The sequence below is a fragment of the Microtus ochrogaster genome, chromosome 1 (assembly GCF_000317375.1).
Source record: "Microtus ochrogaster isolate Prairie Vole_2 chromosome 1, MicOch1.0, whole genome shotgun sequence".
Lineage (NCBI taxonomy): Eukaryota > Metazoa > Chordata > Mammalia > Rodentia > Cricetidae > Microtus > Microtus ochrogaster.
Window position 1 is genome coordinate 40,088,051 of NC_022009.1, and position 18,640 is coordinate 40,106,690.

The 18,640-nt window shown below is 40.3% G+C and overlaps 1 protein-coding gene across 7 annotated transcripts in view; it reads right to left on the bottom strand.

Annotated features, from left to right (window-relative positions):
• The window catches only part of Dicer1 (dicer 1, ribonuclease III), a 68,760-nt gene that overhangs the window by 30,483 nt on the left and 19,637 nt on the right, over window positions 1-18,640 (bottom strand). For 6 of the 7 annotated variants that reach the window (XR_003377169.1, XM_005343513.3, XM_026780969.1 and 3 more), the window contains 7 exons: window positions 14,163-14,350; window positions 13,374-13,536; window positions 12,188-12,318; window positions 11,203-11,337; window positions 10,397-10,557; window positions 9,075-9,243; window positions 7,049-7,521 (listed from right to left, as the gene is read on the bottom strand). Coding sequence is in view for 6 of the 7 variants with exons in the window: in XM_005343513.3 (XP_005343570.1) it covers window positions 7,049-7,521; window positions 9,075-9,243; window positions 10,397-10,557; window positions 11,203-11,337; window positions 12,188-12,318; window positions 13,374-13,536; window positions 14,163-14,306 (1,376 nt within the window). In the remaining variant the exon portion in view is untranslated. Of the gene's footprint in view, window positions 1-7,048; window positions 7,522-9,074; window positions 9,244-10,396; window positions 10,558-11,202; window positions 11,338-12,187; window positions 12,319-13,373; window positions 13,537-14,162; window positions 14,351-18,640 lie in introns of those variants that run through there. The other variant, XM_026780960.1, reaches the window with a different exon arrangement.

Sequence of the window (18,640 nt, forward strand, 5' to 3'; positions counted from 1 at the left end):
AAAAAAAAAAAAAAAAAAAAAAAAAAAAAAAAAAAAACAGTTGCTCTAGTTTTACCTCTGTTATTGTGACAAAACACTCTTACCAAAAGCAGTGCTGGGGAGGAATGGGGCCATTTCAGCTTACAATGTCAGGTCACAGTCCATCACTGAGGGAGTTGAGGCAGGAATTCAAGGAGGGAACTTGATTGGTAGTCTAGCATGCTAGTCCACACAGCATTACCTCTGACCAAGGAATGTATTTCACAACCAAAAATGTACAGCAGGAACAGAAGATGATGCTTGCTGGAAGGTTCACAAGCCAGCTTTCTTATATAGCCCAGTTATACCTTCTAAGGAGGGTACTACCCACAGTGCATTGGGCCTTCAATTAACAAGCAAGAAAATCCCTCCCATCCCCAAGACCAATCTGATCCTCAATTGAAGTTCTCCTCTCAGGTGACTCCAGGCTGTGTCAAGTTGACAGCTAAAGCTTGGTCATTTCTTCCTAACAAGTTTCCAAAAAAAAAAACCAAACAAACAAACAAACAAACAAAAAAAGTGTCCTTTCTCATTATACACATCTGCAGGCTGGGTATTTGTAAAGCTGGCTCACACTAACAAGTAAAAAGGTCACTTTACTTCTAACCTCCAAAGTAGGGATGATGACTTAACAAAATGGTGTCCCAGGATGGGACCAAGCTAGTGAGAGAACCAGAGCCCAGACTTGTAAAGACAACAGGCTCTCTTCTTGCAGAGCAGTGAGTGCAGCCTCACCTCACACGTTCCCCCACAGGTGTGACAGTGGTCCACTAGGTCATCTTACCATCATCACTAGAAGCAGAGTTCTTGGGAAAGTGGGGCCTGTTAGCTCAATTCAGATTCTCTTTTGGCTCCCAGCCCATGAGTTACAGCGTTCACCCTGCAGAGTCCTGGGCTTTTTCACAGCAATGCCATTAACCACAATGTTATGAAGGAGCCCCAAGCTATGGCCCCTTTCCCACCTGCTCCTTGGCATTAACCTGTAGTGCCAGAAACCCAAAGGGGCCTTCTGACTAAACATGGAAAAGAGCTACAGGATGGATCACATTACAGAGAACGAAGGTTAACAGCCAGTGCTGCCATTACAGCTATTTGGAACTACCCACATTCAAAGACTCAGCACAGGATAAACGGTTCCACACCTGACCTAAGTGACTCCACATGGTCCCTCTGAAATCATGCTATGTAGTATAAATTCCTAATGGAAAGTTGCATTTTTAAATCAAACCATTCTTTTTAAAAAATAGATGAAACAGGCTAATATCAAAGAGCTGGCAAAATGTGGTGGCCATGCAGAGTATCTTGTGCCTCCAATCAGCAGGCTAGCCAGTCTGTTCTAGGACTCAATGACTTTAAACGTTTAAATTCAGAGGCTTCCTGATCTCCCATTCCAAGGTCTCTTGCATTATTGTGATGAATACACAATGTGGGCAACAAAAAAAAAACAGAATCACATGAAAACAAGCAGCACGCCCCAAAGCCCCAAATCTGAAATAAATTACCTTAGAAATAACATATATTGTTCATTTTAGTTTTACACAAACAAGCATCAATTTGAATGGGTGGTTTTAAAATGCACTTCAAGTTACTCCTAATTAAGAATGTGTTTTGCCCAAATTATCAAGCTGGCAGGCTTCAATTAGCTGAAAAATGAAAATACTAACAGGAATTTATTTTGCCTTAATGACGCTGACATCTAATTGCAGAATTGAAGTGACAATATGCACATTAGTAAAAATACCTTGTAAGCAACAATGTAATGTTATGTATGTATGCTGTTAACATTAAGCAGAAATGATTGTTCACCTAGACTAATGAAGAGAATGTCTAACCATGTCCCAAGCCTAAGTCATGGGCATCAAAGAAAAGAAAAGAAGTGTCCGCTATCCTCAGCAAGCTAATAAGCGATTAGCACAAATTTCTTTACAATTTCTTGGCAGATGGTGGAACAGGTGAAAAGGCCCACCCTGTGCCTATGGCTCTGAAAGAAAGTTGATAGCTATGTGCTAAGCTCCATGGTTCTCCCTGGATCCACAACATCAAAGTAAAGAACCAGATTTTTCAAAAACTTCCAACTCACCAAAACCCTGTATTTCTGTAAAATTCCATAGAAAAAACTACTAAGAAGATGAAACTTAAAACACTAAAATTCAATTGTATTACATTCGGGAAGCATAAAACTCTTGTCAAGTTGCTTCTCAGAGTGTCCATACAAGTACTTTCAACCTCTCTTCGGCACTCGGGCAGAGGGAGGACTACACCATGTGCCACATGATGCCTCCCCAGGTGGATTAGGATGGCATGAACAAACACAGAGAAGGTGTACATGAGAACTAGATTACAGAAACTGATTTATGACCACACATGCTACGTAATACAGACACAACAGAATGAACATATTTGCGCACTAACATCTAAAATATCTACCGTGTACTTGAAGTACATTACAACACTTCCCTACCCAGTGTCCCTTAACCCTTAAACTATCTGTCAATGTGCCCAGCTCCTATCCTGACCCCTGATAGTCATAGGACAGTACACCGTTTCTGTGTACACTGACGTGTACTAACAGTAAGAGGGAGGAGGTGTTACTACTATTTTATAGATGCAGATGCATAGGTTTTAAAATTAGATAAATTTACAAAATACGTGCCTGTAAAATGGGTATGAAGAGAGGAGGTCCATTGCAAAAATGGCTGATTATGGCAAAAGAAAATACAAGAGCCATACACACACACACACACACACACACACACACACGCACGCATGCGCGCATGCATGCACACAAACACACATATATACACCAGTGTCCCTTAATCCTTATGCTCTCTTGTCAGTGTAACACGTGTGTGTGTAAATATACACATATACATTATCAACACATTAAAGCAATCTACAAAGCCCTATTAAGGTAAGAACAGTGATGAAGCGTCTGTTAGCCAAGTAAAGAAGTACTTAAAACACAAAGGAATGAAGGTGTATAAAGGAGCAAAGAAGCCACCCACAAATAGCTCCTAGTGGCCCAGATGAAAACAACTGGGCATCTGAATGAATAGTACACTACTAGTAAGGTTATGATCCAAAATTCAGACATGGGTCTGCACTGATCGAATAAATACAAACTGAAAGGTAAGTAAACAGGATTAAGGAGTTAAGGACAAATTCCAAACAACAGGCATATATACACTGCCTTCCCAGGAAGTGGAGGTTAATCATTCCTTCCTTCTGTAGACGGCCTAAATGTGGGAATTTGCTTCCAAAGCATAAATTAAGAAAAGAGAAACACTTCACAGTAGGAAGGTTGGCAGACACTAGGAGGAAATTGAACTTCATCAATGATGGTTTTGTTAAGCCAGTCCCTAGTCTGACATGACCAGAGAGAAGTGCCACCTCTACAGTATTCTTTGACATCCCCTACCCCTAGCTTAACCCTGAGAATACCACCAGCCAGTCCAAATGGAGCAGCAGCATATGAAATACCTGACCAATATTCCTGAGCCTCAAGACCATCAGAAACAAGGAAAGACCAGAGAAGACTGAAGAGACAACAATAATGCTATATGATCCCTGGGGGACAGGAAAGCTGAGGTGGTGACACACACCTCTATCAAACCAATTAATTAATTACAAGGAAGAGTCAAGGTTGTCCTCAGCTACACAGTGAGTTTGAAACCAGTCTGCACTAAAGGATATCCTGCCCCCAGCCACAAAAAAAGTGCAAAAGGAATAGAGCTAAACATGTAACCCCAGTAACTCCAGCAAATGTCTAAGACAAAAAGAGCACTAATTTGAGATTCTATCTTGTTAGTAGGTTAGTCTTGACTACATCTCAAAGCAAAAATCACTTGGAGGACAGAAACAGAAAACTGGAAAACAGACAAATCCAGAGGTGAAGTGTCTAGCACTACACTAATGTTGGTTCCCTGATTGAGACATGGGCCTTAATCATAGGGAAACTGATGAGAAAACACAGGACTCTATCCATCTGCTCTGTAAATTAAAAATAGTTCAGAATGAAAAGTATTAGAGAGGGAGAAGTCTGAGACAGACAGGATATACATGCAGGTCTGTCCAATGGTGGTACCACACAATCCTAGAAAGGCAGAGAGAGAAGACTGAACTTAGTACCTGGGCACCACCTTCTGACACCTGGGTCTGGGACAGGTGTCATCTTCCCCCCATGGAGTACTGTAAACACTGCAGTGAGGGTACACAAGACAGACTGCAAGAGGGAGAACAAGCTGGGCTTGCAGCACACACAGCAGCAGTATGATTGGCAGGGCCGGAGATGAAGCAGCCTGTGTATTAAGATCTTCTACTCTGTCACCAAGGAGGCTTTCCTCCTATAAACAGAGGGGAGGAAAGACTTCAGGTTGCACCAAGTTTTTCTAAGCTCAGTTTATTAGAACAAAATTTCTACTGTACCTTTAATTAGATGCCATAAAGTCAACCCTCGACTGCTCTTCATTCATTCTAGAATACTAACTCCAGCCACATTTTATGAAAGCTTATCACAATTAATCTGATCCTTAAGTCAATAGGAAGTGATTGATTTTAAGTAAACCTTTTCTGGCTAATAATTCTGCAATGAAAATGGACACATCTTTGCATAAAACACATGCAGATCCTAGCATGAGTTCTTTAAAAGCTTTCATAAAGGGGGCAGAAAGAAGATAAACTCCCATTCTCTCCAAGCCCAGAAAACATTCATCCTAATGCCATCCGTCATACACAGAGCAGGGAGTCTACCCAGTGTGGTACCAAACTGAAATGCCTTTACTCCTGAAATGCCTTTTCCCCAGTCTAAGAAATAACACCCCCCATTTTCATTCCCCATCGCCACCCCCATCAGCCACACACCTTTTGGTCCCCTGGCTTGCTTACTGCTGAAAGCGCTTGGTTCTGTTGCTCAGGGACACCCAGGAGCGTTATGATTGTAGAAAGAAATGGAAGTTGGGAGCTGGGTATTAGGATTCTAGAATTGTCCCTGCCACTGACTAGCAATTTAACTTTGAGCAAATCACTTTTCCTCCTGCAGCATTTTTTTAGAACTAAGTGGTTGGATTAGATGCTCAGTGAGGTCCCTTCCAACCTAATGTCCTTTTTAAATATAATTCCATACCTCAAGTTATTTCACTTCATATCCATCAAGAGGCCCAGGCTTAGTGACCAGCAAAATCACCCACCTGAAAAGTACCAGATGACTGCTATCCAATCCAATTTCCCATTATTCAAAAAACTTAAGATTCCTAAACATTCAAGAAGCAGTTAAGAAAAAAATCCCAATTACCTCAGGAAACAAAGCTTAATTTCTCCTCAGAGATGACTACTTTCAGAAAAGGCTCTCAGGGATCAAACTTGGCCAATTAATGGATCTCCCAGAAAAGTACAGTCTTAAGTACAAAAAAATAAGGACCCTCTTAAGGAAGAAAACGATAGAATATCTACTAAAAAACCAAACACACCATATATTAAATAACTACCTGACTCATAGTTAAAGCACAGCTCTGTGTCCAGGTTTCCAGGAAAAAAAAAAACAATATTTATTAAAAGGATAGAAACAGGGATTAACCATTACATTCAATAATATTCTCAGAACTTTGTAACATTCTCTTCCAAATCAAAATGGTTTTGTTTGTTTGTGTAGTTGGTTGGTTTTTGGTTTTTCAAGACAGGGTTTCTCTGTGTAGCTTTGGAGCCTATCCTGGAACTATCTCTGTAGACCATGCTGGCCTCGAACTCAGAGATCCGCCTATCTCTACCTCCCAAGTGCTGGGATTAAAGATGTGTGCCACCACTGTCTGGCTAACTCAAAATGTTTTAATATGCAATCTATAAACCAAACTAAACAGCGAATCTCCCTCTAAATTCTCCCCAGTGCAGCCTTGAAGACTGAACAATGGTCTTTCCTCCTATGTTCTCAAACACAGAAGTCAATAACAGAAGACTTGTGACCTCAGAATTTTCCCCAGCAAACTATCAGTTCTGTAGAAGAAGACATATTGCTGGCTTGTGCCTGTAACTTAATTTGATTCTGTCACTATCAACCTAGAGATATGATCAGATCCCAAAGCCTGAAAGGTCCAGTCTCTAAGAAATGCTCCTAGTTTTCAGATGCCAGTCCCAGGTCCCAAGCAGCGTCCTCTTCAGAGCAGCCAAAGGGTCCAAAACACTGTTACTGGTTTATTATACAGGTTAATACAAAGGATACAGATGAATGGATTCACAAGGCAAGACAAGTGAGGAGGGACACATGACTTTACCCTTCCTAGGTCCACACCATCCAGGAACTTCAGTGACCCGGAAGCTCTCTCCTCTAATCTTCTGGGTTTATGAAACTGTTCTTATATGGTATGGCTGGTTAAATCAGTGGTCACTGGTCATCAACTCAGTCTTCCCCAAACACTTGGAAAAGGCTATGTTCCAATCTTGCCTAGATCATTCTAGACCAACCCCCATCCTGAAACTAAACAATTCTTTAGCATACAAATGATACTTATCATTTTGAAGGTTCTAAGGACTTCAGGACCTATATGCCCAGAAACCAGAACAGCATTTCATGGTATCACATTAAGGGGCAAATTTTTAATAATAATAAAAAAATTCACCCTCAATACTCAGATCAAGTATATGCTAAAAGCGTATACAGAAACAGTTGTGTGAGACATGCTCAACGCAAAGCCTAGTACGTCAAATGCTGACTGACCTGAACCCAGCAACTGCACATAAAACAAGTCATGCTTTAACTTCAACTCAACTTTTCTGTATGTTCTCTACTTTGGATTAATTAGAATGAATTAGCATCCTTTAAGACAGAAATGTCAGTTGTGTCAAAATTAGTTTTTAGAGAAAGTGACTATAGACATTTTATGTGTTAATTCAGGATAGCATGACACACCAATTCCAGATGAGACCTCGTAAAAGATAGAAACAAGCCTGTGTGCAGGCTCTACAAGCCCTCACAGCACTGTTTCCTCACATGAAAACCTGCTTTGTTCTGCATGGGACAGACACTGGCTCAGACAGTTACCTGTTCAGGACAACTGCTGTGTATCTTCTTTCCACAAAAATAATTCCACATAAAATATTGGTAAATGGAGAAGGGAAATTTGTCTCTGGCTTTTCCTTTTCTTCAATTTCTTCATCATCATCATCATCCTCAGAATCACTCCAGGACACATAATTATCCTGATTCCTATTATTGTACCACTCAACACTTTCAAACTGCTGTCGCTCATAGGGCTTGTATTTGCGCAGGATCTCAAGCAGTTTCATTACTTTAGGAGTCACATACTTCAGGTCAAGTGAGGCAGGTGAGAAGTGCTCTTCACACAGTGCATGTATTTTCCTCAGCAAAGTGTCTGTAAACAGTAAGAACTTCCTGTGCAGCTCCTCTTGCTCGTGTTTGATGTACTTCTGCAGTTCTCTTACCATCATGCCGGCTACTTTGTCCGCACACCAGGGTCCCAGAACAACCAACACTGCACGGCAATCTGAGAGTATCTAGGAGAAGAGTAAAGAAAACCAAAAGCTGGATAATCATCACATACTTTCAAACAGCTGAACTTCAGCTGTTCTAAAGCATTTCTTCAAAACCAATTTACCCCAACAGGAACACAGAGAAGTTAATTCCCTAACAATTAGAGGCACAGCTTAGCAGCCTTCCCAACTTTCCTGTCACAGATCTATGCCTAGAATTACCTCCTTTTCTCCCAGTAAAGACAATAAATATCAGCTAAAATATGTAACTGTGAGAGATTTTAAAAGCTAACCTTTAGATGAAGGATTTGTACAACTACAACTGCATCATCTGGTCCCTACTAAGCCCTGTAAAGAGCTATGGAGTGCAGTAACTCAGAAAAGCCCTACTCTTCAAAGACCACAGTAATGTCCCTTCAATTGTACTCATACCCCACATTCCCTAGTCATTCATACATATATTGTTTCTACTATAATGAATACTAAAATGGAATGTTAGGAAGTATGGGTGAATTCTGACAGGCTAGCACCAGCACTTTACTCTACAAAGGCGGGACAGCTGTACACCACTGTGCACCATCCCCTCTGACTTCATTGTAATAAAAGCACTCAGTAAAATCCAGAATCTCACCTTGGAGCCTGTTCAGAGTAGCCCAACTTATAACTTCAGCTGAGTTGAATAAAAATGTACAGCCAGGCTCTACATGTGGCATTTACCAGTTCTATATGCCAGCAAGGACATTGGATTGAAAATGAACTAAGCAAGATTCATAGGGTTTAAAAACCCAACCAAGGCCAGGCACAGTGACACACACCTTTAATCCCAGCACTCAGGAGACAAAGGCAAGCAGATCTCTGTGAGTTAGGGGTCAGACTTACCTACAGAGTGAATTCAAGGACAACTGAAGATACACAGATACACAGTGAGACTCTGTCTCCAAAAACCAAACAAACAAAAAAACCAACCTAGACATTGCCGGGGAAAAAACAAAAAACAAACAAACAAAAAAACACGAGAAATTCTGACCACATTTAAGTAAGCATTGATATTCACTGCAAAGACCTACAGTGGTCACTAGTTGTCAAGCATCAATGACATCAGGATCACTGGAAGGGCTTCTCAAACTCGTTAGTCCTACGGACACCCTCCTGAGACCAGACTCAGTAGGCCAGGAATGGGTCCCATAATTTTTACTTCCAACGGGATAAAAGGCAGAGTGCTACAGCTGCTGCTGCAGGTGTGGGGTATTCTTGTTACAAATGTTAGGAAACAGCAGAGGACCCAGACCAAAAGTTCTAGCAGGAACTAACTCATCTGATCAAAAGCAAAGCAAAACAAAACAAACTGGACTCACTTCTTAAACAGGCATAATCCAAATTCCTAGTCCTGCAGGGAGGGTTATAACACACAAGTGACTGTCAAACAAACCCAACCTTAACATATGCTAGCTATCACATGTTCAATGAAAACTGTCCAGCACTAATAAGATAGTTTAAACTGAAATGTGGGAGAAAGAGCCTCAGCAGAAGTACTCCTTCATTGCAGTGCTCAACAGAGAGACTCTGCACATACTTACTTGTTTGGAAATCAGAGTAGAATCTCTTTCCTTTGAATGTACAGATACATTACAATCATTGATAAAATTAAGTGCTTCTTCTAATTCCATCAGCAGTCTTTCATAAAGCCCACTTCTGTCAGTAAATGGTCCACAATCTACCACAATCTCACACGGCTGAGAAGTGTATCTTTAAAATCAGAAACAAGCTGTCAATATCATCAGTGAAAATGAATAACTGCTTTTTATAAAAACAAGGAAAAAAGATACTAAGAAAATATTCTAAATGTTAGCAGTAAGGTAAAATTTTAGGTACTTATTTTAATTATTATTTTTTCATATTTCTGAATTTCCCCACAGAAAATAAACAGGCTTTTTTTTAAATATAAAATAAATAAATATTATTTACAAGAGGTTTTCCTAAAGGAAACAGGAAAGAAAAGAATGCAGATTGGATGTTTACTACATCTCAAATATGCTGGGAACTCTACTCTGTCTTAATCCAAATGCAAGAAGGCTGGAAAAAGAAATGAGTGTCAGCAATATTAGGTAATCCCACTGAAACAGAACCAACCACAGTCCTTCAAAAGCTCTTTCCAATAAAAAAAAAAGTCCCTTGCCTTTTCCCCAAAAGACCTTTGCATCATCCTTTAAAACTTCAGTACAACATTCTGATTCATTTACCTCCTCTATCTAGTTTGAGCTTCAACGTGCCCTGAGAGATGTCTAGGTCAGAATACCAAGGCACACACTGATGGTGTCCTTTCCACTGAAGGTAAATGTCCCCAGTGTTTACCCCAGGGAACGGGAAGGGCTGACTGACTTAGTCTGGGTAACTACTGCTGTGAGGAAACATCAGACCAAAAGCACCTCGGGGAAGGGTTTATTTTGCTTACATGTCTGTATCACAATTCATTGTGAAAGGAAGTCAGGACAGGAATCTGGAGGCAGGAGCTGATGCAGAGGCCACTCACCTGACCCTCTGGCTTGTTCTGTCGGCTGTTTTATACAGCCCAGGACTACCAGCACTCAGGGTGGCACCTCCCACAATGGGTTGGACCCTCCCCCATCGATCACTAAGAAAATGCCTTACAGGCTTGTCTATTTACAGCTCAATCTTATTTCTGGAGACATTTTTTTCAGTTGAGGTTCTCTTCTCTCAGGTAAGTATGGCTGTGTCAAGCTGACATAAAACTAGCCAGCACACTCACCCACACAACACCATCACTGAAGGTGGCAGCAGCCCATCTAGGGCTCTCTGGAGAAACAAGGGTAGACGGACACTTGTGGTTGCTGGTAACTAACTGCACTGAAAGCCAAGCCACTGAGAAGCACAAACAAACCTGTCTAAGACCACAAGGTCAGTCGCAGTCTCAGCATTACTCTTAAGAATCTTCTCCAGTTTCTGAATCTTTTCTTCTAATTCCTCTGGATCACATTTTCCATTTAAAATTGAAGCTGTTAGTCCCAAAATTCGAGGGCATGATGGACAACTTTCACAGAGCTAGCATAATGAAAGATACAGAAAGTAAGGACTTCCTCATGTAAGACCACAGCAAGAGACACTGCCATATCCAAACACAGGAACACTGGCAGCTATTAAAATCCACTTCTGTGGAAACAGGAGCATAATACTATAAATTATTGCATTTTTGTTTGTTTGTTTAAAGATTTATTTTTCAAAAGGGCATATTTGGATACTCTAAAAAAAATCAATATTACAATGTTAAAAACATTACAGATTATAGATTAATGAAATTAGTTTTAAGATTTATTCATCTGTATACTAGAATCAAGTTCCCAATACTGGCAACTTTGATTTTTTTTTTTTTTTAAACAGTATATAGGGCTGGAGAAATGGCTCAGCAATTAAGAGCATTGATTGCTCTTTCAGAGGACCCAGGTTCAATTCCCAGCACTCATACATTGGCTCACAACCATCTGTAATTCCAGTTTCAAAAATACCCAACAGCTTCTTCTGGCCTCTGAGCATACCATACACAAATGTGGTACACAGACATAAATGCAGGCAAACTCATATACATATAAAATAAAAATCTTAAAAATTTAAAACTGTAATGCTTGATAGCTTAATAAACTCAATAATTTGATCATGAACTGTTGAAGTTGATAAAATCTAAAAACTTACCTTCATAATTTCTCGATAGGGGTGGTCTAGAATTGCAAGATGACACTCATCAAACACCAAAAGGTTAATGTCTGACAGTGACAAGTAACCATTTTTCAAAACATTCAAGGCGACATAGCAAGTCATAATGAGAACCTAAAATAAAACTGACATCAGTACACAAATGCCATTAACTTGCCTGGTTATCCCTCTACCAGAGACCACAAAGTCAGTATATGGAAGTGAAGATTATGAAATTCATGGGTCAAAATTAAAGCAAAAAATTTTACATATGTAGAACATACATACAAACACTGGAACCAAGATGTATACAATGAAAATATGGGAAAAGATTATGAGGAAAAGTCCTTAGAAAGGGAGACCACATCCTCATGGTAAGTTACTAAATAGACATCAGCTTCCCCAACCATAATTAAAAGACAAGACCTGTCAACCTAGTCAAATCACAAAAGAATTGCACTGAGCTGACAGGGTTTTCTGAAAGATTATATATTCTTTGTACAGCCTATTGTTCTGTGGACAGGCTTTATAATTGGCTTCATTTCAATGTGAGGCATACTAGTGATTAGTAGGCTGTTGAATATTACAAAGCAGTCCTCAACAGTGTGCACCTCCTAGCACCAAACATAAGAAGCCTTTAGCATACACTAGCTACATGGAAACACAAAGGCAGAGGTCTCAACCAAGAAACTTCCAGTTTCAAAAGTACCTAACTCAAAAGTACATTTTCTTCAAGTTCAAAATAGGTCACAGGTATTTGTGTTTTTCAAGCAAGTAAATAACGGCAGCTGTCTCTTTTCTACCCTCTGAATGACACGCACTCAGTAATTTATTGTTCATACTGGCTTCAGATGAACCTTACAGGAAGAGAACGCAAAGGTACTGGGAAAGTGTCATTTTCAAACTACCTCAGATAGTGAAGGTTAATGCTAATCAAATCAAGAACTGGTAAGATCCATCCCGTGAAACGCCCTGCAGGTCTCACCTGGTGCTTAGTAAACTCTTGGCTCCATCTCTCTTTTGTCCAAGATGCATTGACTTCTAGGTTTGAATACTCCCCAACCTTGAGATCTGAGTGGGTTCTGACAGCTGAGACTTGTTGAGCAACCTGGTTTGCTGGTCACAAAGATAACATGTAAAAATGAACAATGTGTCCAACTGGTTTTCTGAACAGTTACAAAATTATCAAGTTATACCTAGGCACCAATTTTTTAAATGGCTAATTTAAAAATCATGGTTCCAAGATCACCCTCTAAAATCAGAGGATGGGCCCTGTCTCTTCCTGCAGACATCCTCATACCCCCTTCACAGTTGATTTCCTTCATCCTAAGACCTAAGTTCTTTTCAGGCTGAAGGGCACCAACTCTACATCCATCCCTCCTGCTAGCTTCAATGAAACCAGATCAATTCACCAAGAAGTATTGTTCAAATCACACAATTATTCTGAGATTGTCTTTAAAAAAACAAAAAGGGCCAGGCGGTGGTGGCACACGCCTTTAATCCCAGCACTTGGGATTAAACTCAAGAACAATGGCAATGGGTTTTTGATCCTACTGCACGTACTGGCTTTGGGGGAGCCTAGGCAGATTGGCTAAACCTGGATGGAGGTGGGCGGTCCTTGGACTTCCCACAGGTCAGGGAACCCTGATTGCTCTTCAAGATGATGAGGGAGAGGGACTTGATTGGGGGAGGGGGAGGGAAATGGGAGGCGGTGGCGGGGAGGAGGCAGAAATCCTTAATAAATAAATAAATTTAAAAAAAAAACAAAAAGGGAGGTCATTTTGGGTTCACAGGTTGTGCTTTCACTTTGATATTCCCACATATATGAACATCAGACACTTAGTTTTTCTCAGCAGCTTTAAAGAAGATGCAAGTTTCTAAAAGTGCTGAAGCAACCTGCTTTATGAAGATACCAAGAATGAAAGCAATTTTCACAACTTAGCCGGCTAAGAGCCCCAGAGCAAGTCTCATTAAGAGAAATGCAGAGTCTGAAAAATCAGAGAAATTCTACAGAGAAATAAAATGGTATTTTGGCTAACAGGACTTCTGTAAGCTCATTACTTGTCAAACTCTCTTTCAAAAATTTAACTTAATACCCACAGAGATAGTCTGTTAAAATATGAAGTCTCATCCAATTTTGTTCTCACATTTGGTAAAAGATGTTTGATTACCAGAGTTGACGAGGAACACGGTCCTTTTTGCATGTGGGTTGAGGTCGCCCCTGATCTGATGGGCCAGCTCTTTGGTGAGCAGGACCGCGATGAACGTCTTCCCTGAGCCGGTATTCAAGCAGACAATGGTGTTATGGTCCAGAGCCGCTTCCAGCAGCTCAACCTGAAACATGGGAAAAGATCATGCACTTCTTAACTAGGCACCACATTTAAGAATTGGCTTTTGTTTTAAATGAGAAATTTCTCTGTTTTCTAAAATCTAAATCTGCAGACAACTTTACAAAAAGAAAACAATGTCTTCATATTTACTCAAGAATTACAGGGAAGTAAAATAGCTGTTAGATACAGCTGTGCTGCTATAAACATACATTAATATGGCACTAACAATTACATTTAAGAAATATTCTGCACATGTTAGTTTTCTAGAACAACACATATAACCGAACTTACAATAGGTATGTTTCTACAGCTCAGGGCTGAACACTTTCAAAACAATCTCCATTCCTATCCAGCTCATTAGGACTGATACATCCAAATGGATATGAAGGAACAGTGTGAATTGGGGGGGAATAGGGAAGGACTTGCAAACAGAACCAATACAACAAATCAATTACCCAGCAGAAGTTAGAACAGAAAAGAACAATTAAGAACAAAAATGTTTTAAACAAGAAAATTAATCAGAAGAGGGAGGCTTGAAAGGGTAAATGAGTTTTATAAGTTGTGTCAACTCTGTACTAATTTATTCTACTTTAGTGAAAAATGCTCCAGTATTAGTCATTTCATTAGTACCTGGTATTTTCTTGGAGTATAAATGTTATCATGAATTGCTTCTTGTTGCCATGGCAGTCCAAAGAAAGGACCCATTGGTGAGGAAGCAGGGGTCATGAGCTGCAGGCCTGCCATGCTGAGGGGCTGCAAAGCAGGGCTTTTCATTCATCCAGTGTTTCTTTCATTGCATTTTGTTCTAGCACAGCTTACTATAAAAGGGAAAAAGAATACCATTACACAACCATGCAGGGTTAAAACAAAAGAAAGCACAGGAACAAGAGAGACATCAGACTACCACTCCTGAGAGTCTTTCCAGTTCTTCCTGTGGTTGGTTTGGTCTCTCTTGAGATCTAAGAGGATGGTTTTAAAAGTCAAGCAGTGTATACACAACCTAGCAAACCTATACCTAGAAGTTTGTCTAAAGAATAAACCAGGCAACTGCACAAATATAAACACATCAATTTGTACTGCTACATTACTAGAAAATAAGAACTAGCCTTTAAACTAGTAGAAAACCATAGTAACTTTAGCTATCTAAAGGTATTAAAGACTCCATCGCTATTTATTGGCAAAGAGCAAAGCCCAGAATAAACCCTTAAAAGACAACATGTCCCATATGATGCCTTGTTAAACATATACATGCATGTAAGCATGTAAATATACACATTATATTGTGAAGTACAAACATATAAAAACATTTCTTTGTGGGGGCTGGAGAGATGGCTCAGAGGTTAAGAGCATTGCCTGCTCTTCCAAAGGTCCTGAGTTCAATTCCCAGCAACCACATGGTGGCTCACAACCATCTGTGATGAGCTCTGGTGCCCTCTTCTGGCCTGCAGACATACATGCAGACAGAATATTGTATACATAATAAATAAATAAATATTTAAAAAAAAAACATTTCTTTGTAAGTTCTCTAACATTATGTTGACAAAATAATGAGTCAACCTACAGGCAGGCACTAAAGATGCAAACACCTGACCTGGTTACATTGTTTTCTTAAAAGGGGTGTTGTGCTTAACTGTCGATCTACACCTGCATAGCTAAAACTATCCTTAGACATTTATATTTAAAATTATACATACCCCTGATACAGTAAACGCATGACATTCTCTTCCTTGTCATCTAAGCACTCTCCCATTTCCATATACTCTTTTCCAGAAGTAATTTTCACTATGTAAGCCAGCAAAATAAAAGCTGATCTTTTAAAAATCATATGTGTTTATGTGTGTGCCAGTGTGTGCAACTGTAGCAGCCACAGGCCAACACTGGATGTCATCCTCCAGCACACTCATTTTTTTGAGACAGGGACTCTTGCTGAAACAGGAACTCACCATGAGCTACACTGGTGTTATAAAGCACTGTCATCTGAGCATAATGGCCACCATTCTCACCAGAACAGCTATGACTACTTGTGGTTTCCCCAAAGCAGATCTTACTGAGTGCTGGCCTTCCCTCATAGAAGGAGCAGGTGAGGAGGGTCAGTGGATACTTCCAGCTGCACGCCCCTACACCTCCTGCCATCTGTATAGAATCCTGCTCTAATTATGCATGGCCTCGTGGTCTCAGGAGGTCTAGAGTGGAAAATTAACAGAAGAGGAGACCCCATCTATGTAGCTATAAGAAGCTACCATCCATGCTGAGGTGGGAATTTCCAGTGGTGTGTCTGCTTTGCAGTCACTCACTCTCCTCTAAATGACCTCTCACCGATGCTCTGTAAATAAACACAATAAACTCACAGGTTTCCCCCAAGTTGGACTTTGCTGGAGTTCTATTTTGGTTTGTCACTGGAGCACTGGAATGAAGGGATAGAAATCTCAAACTAGTTGGCATAGTCTGCAGGATCATAATAACTGGCTGGTCACCAATACCTCAGGATCTGTCCATCTCTACCTGTAACTACCACATGCACACAACCCATCCTACTACCAGTTCAGATTACAGATAATCATGGTGCCTGGCTTTTTACACAGGTGCTTGGGATCAAAAGAACCAGCTCCTCATGTTCCCACTGCACTATACCCACTGGGCTAACCATCCCCAGGCCAATCTTTCTAAAAGTTTCAACCAGAACAAAAGTCAAGGATGACAAGACTCTATGGGAAAACCTATCACTACCTCCCCTCGATGAGCAGAATTTATTGATCCTGCACTTGGAACATTTACCCCTCTTATGCTCTTACCCCTACTCTACTAATTGCAGTAGTGTTCACTATTACTCTGACACCAGAAAAGAATCCAGCTCTTTAGTTTTCTGAAAACCAAACATTTTACTTCCCAGTCTCTTTCATGAGCTACAACACTGCACTCATGTTGCAGAAATCAAGATGGCATAATTCAGTACACAGCCTATTCAAGGTACTGTTGTAAGGAAGCAGCACAGGCACTGAGGATCTTGGAAAGACAGCTTGTCCACACACCAACAAACATTACTATTCTTAATATGCTTTTCAAAGGAAGGACACATGAAAGGGCTGAGAGAGTACTTTTGGAGAAACTATCAGGCAATTACCACCCCCACACACACACCACCACCACCACCCCACATACACACATCACCACCACCATCATCATTATTGGATCAAAGAAACCATATTCCTCAAGGGAGATAACTCACTTTCTACTGGAATCAAAGTCTAACATCCATTCCCTGCACCCCACGTGACACACATAGTTCCCAATTCCACAGCACACAGGACTCAAGAACCTCGCATGGAAGTCAAGTTCACCTAGCTTCTAAAGATCAAGAGGCCACCCTGAAGGCCTACCAACTAAGGCAGCTCTTTCCTGGGCCTGCTACCACTCCATGATAGCTGCTTCCCAATCACAGCTGATCTAGGAACTTTGCCCTTAAGCCTGGCCCCACACTTTTTCACTCAGCACATCAAGGCACTGTGGAAAGTTTCAACAAAACTAAGTCCTAGGGAATAGGAATCTAAGAGGAAGGAGAAAAGACAGCAACAATGAAACAGTCAACAGTCTTTTTTCACTTCCAAATACTTTACACATGAGACCACCCAGCTCCCCCGTCTAGAAGACTTCTCAGATAAACAACTTTAATAACAATTAATCTAGAAAAATGATCCACAAAGCAAGTAAGTGTGCTCCCACTTTTTAAAGCAGAAGGAAACTATTCTTCAAAACTCAGTATCATAAAATACAAAAGAAACTATGAAAATACGCCACAGCAGACTACTAAAAGAGACAGACAACAAAACATATTAACTGATCTAGGGAAGATCTGACAGCTTTTCACGATGAAACTGGCTATACTAAAAGAATGTGACAGAACACACACAGTGAACTGACTGTCACAGTCAGCTAGTCTACACGTTCACAGCTCCTATGTCCTGATGTGGTGAGAACACTAAGAAACCACACTGAGCAGGTTCAACTATACAATACATACAGTATTACCAACTGTAGCCCACTGGCTATTAGAGCTCTAGAACGTACTCCCTGTAACTGAAATGTTAATGCCCTTCAATCAGCATTTCCTCAATTCTCCCACCCTTTACACTTTCACCTATGCCCTCACCTTGTCAGAGAACTCTGTTTACTAGACCCACATAAGAGGGCCTGAAGTATTTGTCTTTCTAAGCCTGGTTTGTTGCACTTAGTGTAATGGTCTCTCTGTATAGTTAGGTTATCACAACTGTCAACATTTCCTTCTTTATCATGATCAATTACTATTCTGGGGGTGAGGGGACGTCTGTGTATCCAATCTTGTTGACAGACACTTAGGCTGCTTCCATATTTTAGCTCCTGTGAATATACTACAATAAACAAACCAAACAGACATCTGCGTTTAAGAATAAGTTTTAATGTTAATCACATTAATAAAGGAATTACGTAAAAAGTATTAATGAAGAGGTCTTTTACACTACAGAAAACAACAGTGTTAAAAGACCCCGAATGTGGTAACTTGACTACATGTATGTCAGAGGACAGCCATATTCTTAGGAAGGACTCACTAAAGCACTTGTGGACAAAGCATCATGTCTGGAAATTAGTCTCAAACAGTCACTAAGCAGAAGCCATACAGATACAGACAAACTAACAAAGCAAGTAACTAAATGGGTAAAACATGTATTTGTTATCCTATTCCAATTCTCGCAACAGCAGTTCTTTATTTTCTGAGTAATATTCCTAGTGTCTTTGGGGGGGGGGTGTTGTGTATGGGTGTGAGTGTGTGCTCCCATCTGCTGACAGACGCAAGCACAGTTTTAGTACTGTGATTGTTGTGAACAATGATGCAGCAAACATTCAAGTTAAAGTTATCTATCAGAGATCTGACTTCACAAGGGATAGTGCTGGGTCATTTTTGAAAAATTATATTGTAATATAATACAAGTAAGCACTTCGTTTCTGTTAGAGACAACAGGTAACTCTGGGACTATCACTCACTAGCCACTTTGTACTTTTTTCCCCAAATAAGAGACTGCCTAGCACTGTGTATTCTTAAACATCTGCTCATCAAAGTTGTCAAGGCTGGGTTT